This window comes from Dryas octopetala, chromosome 1, assembly GCF_963921425.1.
Source record: "Dryas octopetala chromosome 1, drDryOcto1.1, whole genome shotgun sequence".
NCBI lineage: Eukaryota > Viridiplantae > Streptophyta > Magnoliopsida > Rosales > Rosaceae > Dryas > Dryas octopetala.
Window position 1 is genome coordinate 14695117 of NC_141366.1, and position 12584 is coordinate 14707700.

Consider the following 12584-nt stretch of genomic DNA (forward strand, 5'->3'; position numbering starts at 1 on the left):
GTCCTCCCTCTTCTGCTATCTGTTGCTGTTAAATGATCCAACTCTGTCACTTAAATTAGCTTTTATACCCATGTTTAGTGGGGTTATGTTGATGGAAAGTTATGTTGATGGAAAGTGACAAACATGCATGCATGTATGCATACACATACATACATAACCTACCATACCATGCCATACATGTAAGTACGAAACGTGGTAACAATAACATATGTTTCAGTAAAAGGATGGGGACAGAGTGTGCTTCCAGGAATTGTCAACATAGAAAGAAATGATCAAACATCACTTGGCGTGGAAAGTGGAAAACTGACAGTCACTTTGGCTCTTAATACAGGCCGTTGGATTACAAGTCAACGGCTAAATCCTGAATTTGTTATCTTCTTTATTCTCTACTTTCAACTTTCAACGCATTAAGGCCGTAACATCGGAGCAAAATCCAAACATATAGTATTTGGTGAAATTGATGTCAAGATCAGATGATAGCAGCATATCCGGTACCCCACTCGCTTGTTTGTTTGCATTATTTGAATTTTGGGGTGGTTTGTCGTGTGTTTCCGAGTGATTGAATAAAATTTATTGCATGAAATGTATCATGTATGTAAGATTCATCGGTTGTGAAACTTGTCCATATATATATAATATGTATGTTTTGAGATGGATGCATATATAAATAATTGAATGACGAGAGCAAATTTGCTATATTGTGGTGAGCATCACCAATTTCTTCTAAGTATGCCAGGTGTCTTATCATTTCACCATAGTTAAATTTTTAGTATTTTTAATATTTATTAAAGTTTCCATTGATTTTTTAATTAAAAGCACATTTACCCATAAAAATTTTAGAAGTCCTTTCACCTTCATTCTCTCACCTCATCCCAATTCCCACCCCATCCCTTCTTCACTGGCTGGATTTGTCATCGGTGGCAACCCAACAAACCACCATCTAGCTCCTCCATGTAAATAATTGTTACTTTCTTTTTCTGGGTCCTAATTTTTGTAAATTAACTTGCTAAGAACTTGGGTTTAGTTTTGTTATCCCTTTTAATTTGAATATCCTCACTCTTCTGTTCTGTGTCTTGTTATGTGTATGTATATATACATCTCTGTTCTAATGATTAAAAAGTCTTGACATTTGTTTTTCTCTCAATAAGCGGGTTTGATTTATTAGATTATTACTACGACTGAAATCCAAAGAGAGAGCAATTTCATGGACTACGTGTTGTTGAACTTTTGATTACTTGCCTATTCAAAAATGGATTTGGTCAGCATTTAGGTTTATGGATCCACTAGCTTGCTGCTATTGCTCTAATGAAATGGTCCGATTTGAGTGATTCACCCTCCAAACCAACAAATCCGCAAATACATCGACCAAACCCAAAGACCCATCAAGCCCAAACCCTTATTTGTTGTTTGGCTGCACACAGAACTAAAAAACACAGGGTGGAGTCGCTGGACTCTCACACTCGTTCGTTCATGGAGCGCACAAATCCATCTGCCGCCGGTGAGAATTCCGGCCAATGGAGATGGGGACGGAGGTGGGACCGTGGGGGGAGGAAGAGGTGGGAAAGGGAAGGTGAAATAACTTCTGAATTTTTTTTGGGTAAATGTAATTTTAATTAAAAAATCAATTAAAACTTTACTAAATAATTTAAATATAAAAAATTAACTATGGTTAAGTAATAGAACATGTGGCATGCTTAGAAGAAAGTGGTGATGCTCACCACTTTAATAGGGTGGTGAGCAAATTTGCTCTCAATGACTTCACATCAACATGCTAATGTCAAGGTTGCATGTGTGTTATAGGCGTTAATTATTTATTATTTTTATGATTTTAATAGTGGGTCTCCAGAATCCAATGCTCCCTCAAACAATATATCTTAACCAATTTTTTTTTACAAATTAGTAACTTGGAAAAACTCTTTTTCAAACTTTACGACGAGAAAAAATAAAAATGGCTATTATTAGCACACTTCTTTTTTTGTACATTTAAAATAAAAAAAAATTTAAGGGAAAATACTTTATATCCCATCCATTTTTCTTTTTTCACACCCTTCTTAAATAGAAAAAAAAAACACACACACACACATTCATCCCCGATCACCTCCCTCCCCACCTCTCCTCTCTCTGGCACACACCCATTTCCGACCACACCGAGCAGCCTACCACCACCGGCGACCACCCCACCCCCTCCCTGCCCCTCTCTCCTCTCTTCATTTCTCTTTCTTGCTTTCTCTTTCCCCATCCCCACTCTCTCTTCTTTTTCTTCCCCTTACCCCGACCACCTTCTTCCCTCCCCCACCCCCACCCTAACCTGACCCACCCCCTCTCTCCTACCCACTCCACAAATGCTCCTCCAGCTAGCTCACCATCGCGCGTCGGAGAAAAGAAAACTTAAAAAAAAAAAATTGTAGTAGGTTCGGTGGACAAGTGCCGAACCCGGTGGTTTTGTTCGGTAGGTACCCTTCGAACAATCCTATTCTATTCGGTGGGTACCTGTAGAACGAAACCACCTGGTTCGGCACTAGTCTGCCGAACCCGCTGCATTTTTTTATTTTTATTTTTTCATATTTTTGGCTGTCTGCTTGGGTGAGAGGAGAGAGAGAGAGAGAGAGAGAGAGAGAGAGAGAGTGAGAGAGAGAGAGGAAGAATCTGGTGGTGGCTGTTTTGGCTGTCTGCAGGTGGTGGCTATTTGCAGGTGATGCATGCGGGGAGGAAGGGGAGGAGGGATTGGAAGGTGGCAAGGAGAGAGGAGTCGGAGAGAAGAGCATGGGAGCGTGAGGGGGGAGTTGGTTGGGGTGAGGGGAAGAAGAAGAAGAGAAAGGGTGGGGGGTGGGCTTCGACGGTGAAGAAGAAAGGAAAAAAAAAAAAAGATGGAGATGAAGTGGAGATGGGGATGGGAATGGGGATATGGTGTGTAGGGGGGAGATGGGGATGAGGTGTGTGGGTGAGGGGAGGGCCAAAGTGGTCTTTTTTCTTGAGTTTTTTTTTTTTTTTTTAGAAAGGGTGTGCAAAAAAAAAAAAGTGTGTAAATAGCAGCCTTCAAAATAAATGCTTATTTTTATTACAAACCAGTTTTTTTTTTTTTTTGGCCAAGTTATTACAAACCAGTTTAGTTAAGTTGAGATTGGTCCAATTTCCAATTGTTAGTCATTGACACCTTTTTTGTAATGTAATGTTAGGATGTCACTAACCAATAGTGGATCATATAAACATGTTAGATGATTAACTACTTAATAGTCTAGTTACATTTCTCTCTATAATGTTGAAAAATACCCAACTCAAATCCCTCATGTTAAAGAGAAATAGGCCAAATAGGTGGACCCTTAAACCTAAACTCGATCTTTTACTAAGAGAACCGCAATCAATTTGATCCATTATCATGTGTGGGCGGTCATTGTTTATTCTCTTAAATATTACGAGTGTATAGATTTTATGCGATTATTTCTCTTATCACGTGATATATAACATAAAATAGATACATAATTATATATTATACAGAGAGAAGTTTTAAGATTTTGTGTAACATTGAAGATTAAACCCTCGATCATTAAAATCTTTTCTCCATTTTAATATCAAAAAATTAAATTGCATGTTGATTGTCCTACTCTTTACAGAAATGGTGTTACAATAACAACAATCTGTAAAGAGATGGAAATAAACAAATCAAAGTTGGAGCGAATTATTAAGGATATTGGTTTTGATCTTATAGATTCCTTGGGAGAAACATGCATCAAAGAAAAGATTCCATAAGAAAACCAATATCCTCAATAATTCACTCCAAGGGAGAGAAATCATCCTTAATGCATATTCCTCGCCATACTAATGGTGTGGCGCATAGATTGGCCAGATTTGCTTTTGTCTATTTTGGATTTGTGCCTTTGGCAAGATGAGTCCCTTGATTTTTTTCAGGACGATCTAGTACTTGAGGACTCTTTGTAAGCTTTCTTTGAGTTAATGAATTTTATTTCCTTCAAAAAAAAATTATGTGGAAAAATTAAACCATGTGACTTGAAAATACAAAGACAAGTTTTGATAACAATTATACAAATTTTGTATTATGGAAATCTTCTACACAAAGTAGTAATCAGAATTTCCCTTTTTGTACACATACTTGATGCAACTCTCTCTTAGCTTGACATCGTTGGCCAATTCCCTAAGAACTTAAACTTGTATGGTTCATTACGTAGACATCGTTTGCCAATTCCCAAAGTAGGTGTCCGCTTACCCTTAATAGCCCCCTCAACTTGTTTAGATATTCACTCTCTCATTGGCACATCCCCGGTCTACATGACGATATATGTCCAAACTATCTCAATTGCAGTTGTTATGGGTGGCAATTTGTGTTGGTGTGTCGTTTTTGTGCTGGCTTGAGATATAATTACTAGATTAATTGGATCTGAAAAAAAATAGAGAGTATTTTCAAGTTGAACACGACACAAACACAACATATAATATATCATGACACTCATTTAAACATTCATCTTAGAAACTGATGTAGAATAAATGGCAGAACGGTTCATACAACAACTCAACAGCCAGAAGGCTAAGAAAATAAATAAGCTTCAGCCCGGCCTAGTGTCAGAAATGGGCCCATGATATACCGATTCGAAGGGAATGACAAGACAAATTCAAGTCATTGCCACCCTATTTTGGCCAAATTCTTTCGTTTAGGGCTTCAAATAAGCAATTTAGTGTTTTTGAATAAGTTTACTAAATTGCACTTTATTTCCATTTTTATTTTCGTTTTGAATTTTGAACGTCTAGGGTTTTGAACGTATTTAAACAACCTTTTTGGCTGTTTGTAACATTGATTATTATTATTTTCAATCAAAAAACCTTGAGATTTCTCTTATTTCTCTGATGGATTATAGATTCTTTCTTAGAGTTAACGCTGGTTTTCCTTAATTTCTTTTAATTGCGTATTACACTGCGTCAGAAACATAGCCCAAAATTCAAAATCGTAAAACGTAGCTAACCGTTCTTTTATCTTAGTGGGAATTATGTTACCACACAATATGTTTGCTACATCCATTGCACTCTAATTTTGCAATTTCTGATAATGATTACTCTTAAGAATCTAGGAATTTTGTCATTTATCTTATCATATCTAATCCTATGCTTCACCAAACGAGACCTTAAATTCTAAATTAGTCCTCCATAGTTCTAACTTAGCACTACCCCTAATTTTGTTTCATCAATGAACACTATACTACACATGAAATTAAACACCCACAAAGGTACGTACCTCATCCTAAATATATAGAAGCCACATACTTGGTAGGAAATCCATTCTTTTCTAAAACCCACCACATTTCTCTCCTTGACACAGAGATACCACATGAAGGTCCCTCCTCTTTTCTCACTCATTAGCTCTCCATCATTCGTCTCAACAGGAGAATAATCTCCACAGTAGACCTTCAAGGCATGGGATGCGAACAACTTTATATTGTCTGACACTGAAAATCTCAACTTTATATTGGGGGTAGTGAGAATCTCTTAATTAAGGTTCACCTTTGATTTGTGGTAGCTAGCCATGCACCTTTGATTTCATTTGAATTTGACTGGTATTTACTTTAGGCACATCACGTATATGCACACACTCAATCAGTGTAATAATATATACAATATTTATGGATAAAAGATATCCTAATTCTAACTCATTTCCTCACCTTTATTACTTGAATTAGTATATATTGTTTTTTAAAGTGATAAATTTTGAGTAACTATGAACACTTATTATACTTAATGACTAGATCAAATACAAAAAGTCAATAAATTATCAATTCAAAAGAAGAAGATTACACATTCAATCCAACAATAATTATATATTATCCCTCATAATTGCTCAAAACATTTTTGCCACTTTAGCTAACTCCACGAATTTTCGTTTTCTTTTCATTTTTTTTATCTTCCTAATTGGAGTGAATCTTAAAATAAAATGCAAACTTCAAGAAAGCTGGGCAATAATAATTATATTTCTTATTGATTTCTTATAATTTTTTATTTTATCTTTCAACTCTCTTTCATGATTTTTTTGGGTCTGTTGTTCATGATTTCATTTCAAATTTAATTTTTTTTAAGAGATAATCCTCAACGAGGATTATATACCCCATGGGTCCTCAAATTAAAGCCCAACCCAAGTAGTTATGTCCTAATACAATTGAGCAATTAATTAATAATGAAAACTGAACACTTTCCTTTCACCGGCTTCTTTATATATCTGTAGAGGAAGAATTCCAATCCCTTCAAATCAGGATGATTTGGACACATAGATTTACATTATATATTTACAGGCTCCTTCTATTATTGAGGTATACCTCAACTTATTTATGTTGAGGTATACCCTATTGGGGTCCACACGAGTAGTTTTGTGTCAATCTGAACCGTTCTTTTTTTACATCTCTATTGATAGATCATCCCTGCAAAAATTTAGCCAAATCGAAAATCATTTGCCTATATAACTTTGATAAAACAAATGCACGGTTTCATTGAAAATATTTGGTTCGTTCATTTATTTGATCAAAGTTAGATAGTCAAATGATTTCCGATTTGGCTAATTTTTTGCAGGGATGATCTATCAATAGAGATGTAAAAAATGAACGGTTCAGATTAATACAAAACGACTCGTGTGGGCCCCAATAGGGTATATCTCAACATAAATAAGTTGAGGTATACCTCAATAGAAAGAGCCTGTATTGAGGTATATTTTAACTTATATATATTGATTTATGACTTTGTTGGAGAACACACGAGTCATTTTGTGTCGATCCGAACCGTTTATTTTTTACATCGCCATTCATATATCATCTTTACAAAAAATTATATATATGAAAATTTTCAAGTTAGAATGTCTTACTTTAAGAAAAATAAGAACATCCTCTTTAGACCTACAATTCAATGATCGAAACTGTCTATATTTTAGAACATCATTCAAAGATCATCCTTACAAAAAATCAACTAGATTGAAAATTGTTTAGCCAATTTATTATAACAAACACATTTCAATTTTATCTGACGGACTGTATTTGTCTGCATAGTTTAGATGACAAAATAATTACTAATTTGACTGATTTTTTACAGAAATGACCCTTGAGAAGAAATCTAAAAAATGAACAGTTCCTTGTATAAAGGAAGATGTTGTCTGAGTACAAATTACATGTTACAAATATCCCTTCTAGCCAAAATTTCATAAACGGTACGTGTAACATGTAGCTCTAGGTTCTATTATATCTAGTTCCTTTTAAATTTCAAAACAACCAAACAACAAACGAAGAAGAGAGGCACAACAATGGAGTTTAATGGGATTATTAGAATGCTTGTGGAGGAAATAGTACTGCACTGCCGAGCAAATGAACTGAACAATGGCAAGCCCTAATTCGAACATGTCCGGTAATAATGCTGTACCAAAAAGCATGTTATTGATCTCATGATCATGAGATGCAGCTGATCAAATTTCAACAAGTGTATGTGCTTGTGCATGTGTACTAGCTTGTGCTTCAAATTACAGAACTCAATCTTTCGGGTATGAGGCTGGAGGTATCATTTTAAAATTCAATTCTTGTTAAGTACTGCCCTCAACTGGACTCCCTGAGCATCTAACAAGTGTTTCAACGTGAGGTTTTACGTATTTCACATAATTAACAATCAAAGACTGTCGTTTTGAAAACTACATTGGATTGACATTGCCCGTACAGTGAGTGAAGATTGCCCTTAGCTTCTTCTAGAAATTTTTTCAATCATTTCATAAGAACATTAATTTGGTTTCCTCTAAAATCTTATTAAAAGTTGTAATTATTTCCATTGTGTTCTTCAAAGTTAGGAATTTCTATCAAATATTTATATGAAGCAAGCGATACGTATGAAAAACTCACACTTCTTGAATATGGTTTACAAATCACAAAAATGACATCGAAAGACCATGCGTTAAGTATAAAATTTGAAAAATTATTCTGTATAACCGATATTGACAAATAGTATAACCAATTTATTTGTTAAAATATGTGTGAATGTTATTAATATTAGAGATAATTAGACTTGGGTCCTTTAGAAAAACAATTTTTAGATAGAGACCGGGGGTGTTTTAAAATTTATAAGAAAATCATTTTAATTCATAATCATTTATAAGAAAATCATTTTAATTCATAATAAAGTCATTCATCGATTTAAAGGGTATTTCTTTCTATTTGAAAGGTATTTCCCCTCCTAGGGTGTAAAGTGAGCTTTGTAGAGGCTGCATGTTAGGTTTTAACTCCGAGATTTTAGACAGAGCCCAAAATCTTGGAGTTAAAACCTTGGGAGTTAAAACCTAACATAAAGCCGTCAAAGAATAAAAATAAAATGACTTAATTAAAAACCTTAAATTACTACTGGTCTTAATCTAAAAAAGATTCATAAAATGGACTAGACTCGAAGTCTTCCTTAATATTATACCTTATTAACATAAACATGTCGTCCAACAATACATTGACACGTTAGATTGGTTACATCACGTGAACGTGTATCGATTATACCAATAATTTTTCTAAAAAACTCATTAACCATTGCAATATTTCTTTTATCATGCCAACATGATTGGCGTTGGATAACTTTTTATTTTGGTCTTTTATCACTTTTGGGACTTTTTTAATAAATGAGAAACTTTTTATTTGGGTCTTTTAATATTTTCTCCAAATTTTAAACATATTATCAAACTCTTTTTTTTTTTTTTTTTTTTTTTTTTGTGATTATCGGGGCCAGAGGCCCAAAACAAACATATTATCATACTCTTCAGTCTTCACTTCCAATATATAATCGCAATTTCCTTTTTTCCTTAAAAGAAAAAATTGTTAACTTACAGCCATAGTCATCCGAGGCTGCGACCCAGATGGACGTACAACTATGTGCAGAAATATCTTGCCGACAAACCTTGACATGGTTGTATACTGAATCAATGATATGGTCTTCATCTTTACCAAATTATTTAATGATTTTGAAGACACAGTGTGTACGATTATAAGGGAGAAAATAACAATGTACAATGAAAATATTCACCCAATCGTGACTGGTCCATGCTAATGTATCATAAAGGGCAATCAAAAGTCAAATATAACAATTACTAAAGACTGCAAGAAGGGAAAGGGAGAGAAGAAAAAAAAAAGCCCGCCTACATTATTATCAAAGTTGCTAAAGACTCCTTAGTTGTTCAGTACGGAAATGATGTTACAATAACAACAATGTGCAAGGGGTGCGAATAAACAAGTCAACTCAATGCTCAAAGATGCCACCTCCTACATTATTATCTAAAGTTGCTGCTAAGAAGCTGTTTATAAGGAGGTTACAATGCTGCAACGCACTCAATTTCAATCTTGGCATCCAATGGCAATGCCGCTACCTGAAATGTTGAACGAGCTGGGGCCGGGGATGGAAAATCTGCAAAACAAATCATATACGCCAGGATGAATGAACAGGTACAATGGTTCTCACGGCAGTGTTTCACATGAAATTTATAAACACAGCAAACTGACATCCCCTTCAGAAGAAGAAGAAGGGTTCAATCGGTAACCATACTTCAAATGTTCTAGACTATAAATAAGGCAGTGCCAACACCATGATTCAACAAACTTTAACAGGTATGAGTACCTAGATACCTTTAAGAATTTCTTATCTGATTTTCGCAGATACAATAAACACAGTGCAAAGATGGAGTATCTTCTGTTATATGCATATTTTGCATGCCACAAATTAAGTATTCAATAGTACCTACTACATACAACAACAAATTTTTTCCTATAAAACTTACATTTAGCATAGATCTCATTCACTTTCTTGAAGTCCTTCAAGTCAGCCAACCTGCATAAAAACCATAAAAATAAAAAAATAAAAACTAATCCTCACCAACACTAATTTCTAAAATAAAAGACTTTTCGAGCAAAGGGGCAAATAATCCATACATAATAGTTGTTTTAACCACAGAGGAATAATTGGCACCACTTGCTTTTAGTATTTCACCCATATTTTTTAGAACCTGCAGTAATTCCATAAACCCCAATGTATCAAAAACAATACGCCAAGTAAGCAATCAACTATACCCCCTTTTAGAAAACACAGTGACACAAAAAAACTAAAACAGCAACAGGTTTAAGTTAATTAAACAGCAATTATGATAAGAAACATAACTTTCCTTCATGAACATTTGTGAGAAGCATTAGTATAAAATGGGTTCCACAGAAAGACATATAGATGATTAACAACTGCCACAGTATGTGTAAGTAAATCAAGAGCATATCACCGACCAAATGCATGAAAATAGAAGGCACAAAACAGATTTGCATACGATTTTATCAAGTTCAAATAGACCACAAACTACAACTAATTCCCATTAGAACATCAGTGACACATTTACAATGCAGTTAACACACCTGCTCTGTCTGATCTTCAACATCATCAGAAATGAACTTCCCAGTCTGCGTTCCAAAACAAACATATATTTTTATCAGTCGGTTTCAAACATCGATGAATCAAAGTGACAACGAAAAACAAAACAAAATGCCATGAACAAACCTCCGGAATCAGACCCAGAACACCAGACACGTGAACAAAGTTGTTGGCTTTGATGGCCTGAGAGTACGGACCCAATGCAGCTGGAGCCTTGTCTGTTTGAACAGCTTCCTTGATTCCTAAATTCGAGGCAAAAACAAAATTACCCATGTTAAATTCATGTCCAAAGTTTCATTTTTTACACAAAATTGATAGAAAGGAAAATTCATAACGGAGAACCAAATTAAGAAACCAAACAGAGGAACGGCCTAGGCTGACTTTCTCATCCAGGTAACCAAACAGAGGGAAATGAGGAAATTAATTAATAGATTAAGAAAAAAAAGAGAGATAAACAGAAATAGAAATGGAGCTTACGAGCGTCAGTGGAAATGGCTAAGCAAGCGAAGCGCGAAGAGGGCTTCGATGAAGCCGAGGACCGCCAGAGATTGGAGCCGGCAACCGAGGCACAGCCGAAGCCGACGGCTAACGGAGCCCTGGTGCGCAGTGCGCCCATGTCGATCGCCGGCACGTGGAAGCTCCTCGCCGCCGCAGAAAACGCCATCTCTCTCTCGCTTGGTCTGGTCTGGTCGACTGATGACTGCTGAGTGCTGATGGTTGGTGACGGGTTACTGTTGAGTCGCTCGCTCACTCACTCAATCGAAGTCGCATAGATGTACTGTTTTTTTTTTTTTTTTTTTTTAATTTTTAACTCTTTTTTCTTGTTGGGCTTTTCTTCATTCTTTATTTTGGGCTAAGTTTATGGGCCTCAGTCCTAAATAAGTTGTGTTACTCATAACCTGGCCCAGTTATTATAGATTTAGGGTAAATTACAATTTAATACCTCAACTTTATCTCGGATTTCAAGTTAGTACCTCAAGTTCAAAAAGTTGCAATTTCATGCCTCAACTTTCATTTTGTTTCAAGTTAATACCTTCGTTAGTCTGACCGTCAAAAATGTCGTTATCTGATGACGTGACACACCACTAAAAGACTTAATTTCAATTTAGTATCTCAACTTTACCATATTTTTCAAGTTCATATCTCAAGTTAAAAAACTTGCAAATAATAAATGTTTTTCAGTTTTTATCTCAACTTCACCCCAACTTTTGACCCATCAAATCTTCACCAAAATCAACAATTTTATACTCATTTTGAAGCTATGAATCTCCTCTTTATAATCATATAGAAATAATTTAAAAAGAAGCTATGAAACGCGAAAAAAGTAGTCAAATTAGGCTACCCGAAATTGTCAATTTGTTTGGAAATTTTGGCACTTTCGGGTAGCCTACTTTGTGACCAATTATCTTGGGTTCCATAACTCTTTTTTGTATGATTTTTATATGGTTGTAAAGAGGAGATTCATAGCTTCAAAATGAGTATAAGATTGATAATTTTGGTAGAGATTTGATGGGTAAAAAACTGGGGTGAAGTTGAGATAAAAACTGGAAAATATTTATTTATTTACAAATTTTTGAACTTGAGGTATGAACTTGAAAAATATGATAAAGTTGAGGTACTAAACTGAAATAAAGCCTTTTAGTGATGTGTCACGTCATCAGATAACGGCATTTTTGACGGCAAGACTAACAGAGGTATTAACTTGAAACAAAATGAAAGTTGAGGCATGAAATTGAAACTTTTTGAACTTGAGGTACTAACTTGAAATCCGAGATAAAGTTAAGGTATTAAATTGTAATTTACCCATAAATTTATAGGTGGAGTTGTAATGCAAGGACTATGGTCAAATGGGATGATGCCTGCAAGTGTTTCGTTAAGGTGGAGATTGTTAGTTGTGTGACTCGATACAAGCAATAGACTTAAACGAATGTCAAATCCGAAAAGTGACACCATAACTGCTAATTAATAACAACCTCACACCTAAATCAGCCCATCAAACTTAACCTACTCAAATAGTGGACTTATTAAATAATTAAATTTGAGACAATATCTGTTAAAAAGTCATACTATTACTAGTAATAAACTCACGCTGATCCGTAGCACAACAGCATTTACTCAGGTACATGCACAAAACTCTTTCGTTGTACATAATTGCTACAAAATATATATTTCCT

The 12584-nt window shown here is 35.0% G+C and overlaps 1 protein-coding gene across 1 annotated transcript; it reads right to left on the reverse strand.

Annotated features, from left to right (window-relative positions):
- Positions 1-9114: 9114 nt before the first annotated feature.
- On the reverse strand, positions 9115-11165 carry LOC147298294 (reactive Intermediate Deaminase A, chloroplastic-like). The gene is made up of 6 exons (XM_086248384.1): positions 10888-11165; positions 10537-10652; positions 10395-10439; positions 9927-10000; positions 9776-9825; positions 9115-9405 (listed from the first exon to the last, which is right to left on the reverse strand). Exons 1-6 carry the CDS (start codon positions 11072-11074, stop codon positions 9311-9313), a joined length of 567 nt encoding a protein of 188 aa, XP_086104510.1. The 5' UTR covers positions 11075-11165; the 3' UTR covers positions 9115-9310.
- Between the last annotated feature and the right edge of the window lie 1419 nt (positions 11166-12584).

Bases quoted from the DNA above. Each gene is read 5' to 3' on its own strand.
- LOC147298294 (XM_086248384.1), bottom strand. From the start codon at position 11,074: ATGGCGTTTTCTGCGGCGGCGAGGAGCTTCCACGTGCCGGCGATCGAC. The intron at 10,653-10,887 runs GTAAGCTCCATT...CCTCGAATTTAG, and splicing joins AGCCATTTCCACTGACGCTC to GAATCAAGGAAGCTGTTCAA. The intron at 9,826-9,926 runs GTATGGATTATT...GTTTTTATGCAG, and splicing joins GTGGTTAAAACAACTATTAT to GTTGGCTGACTTGAAGGACT.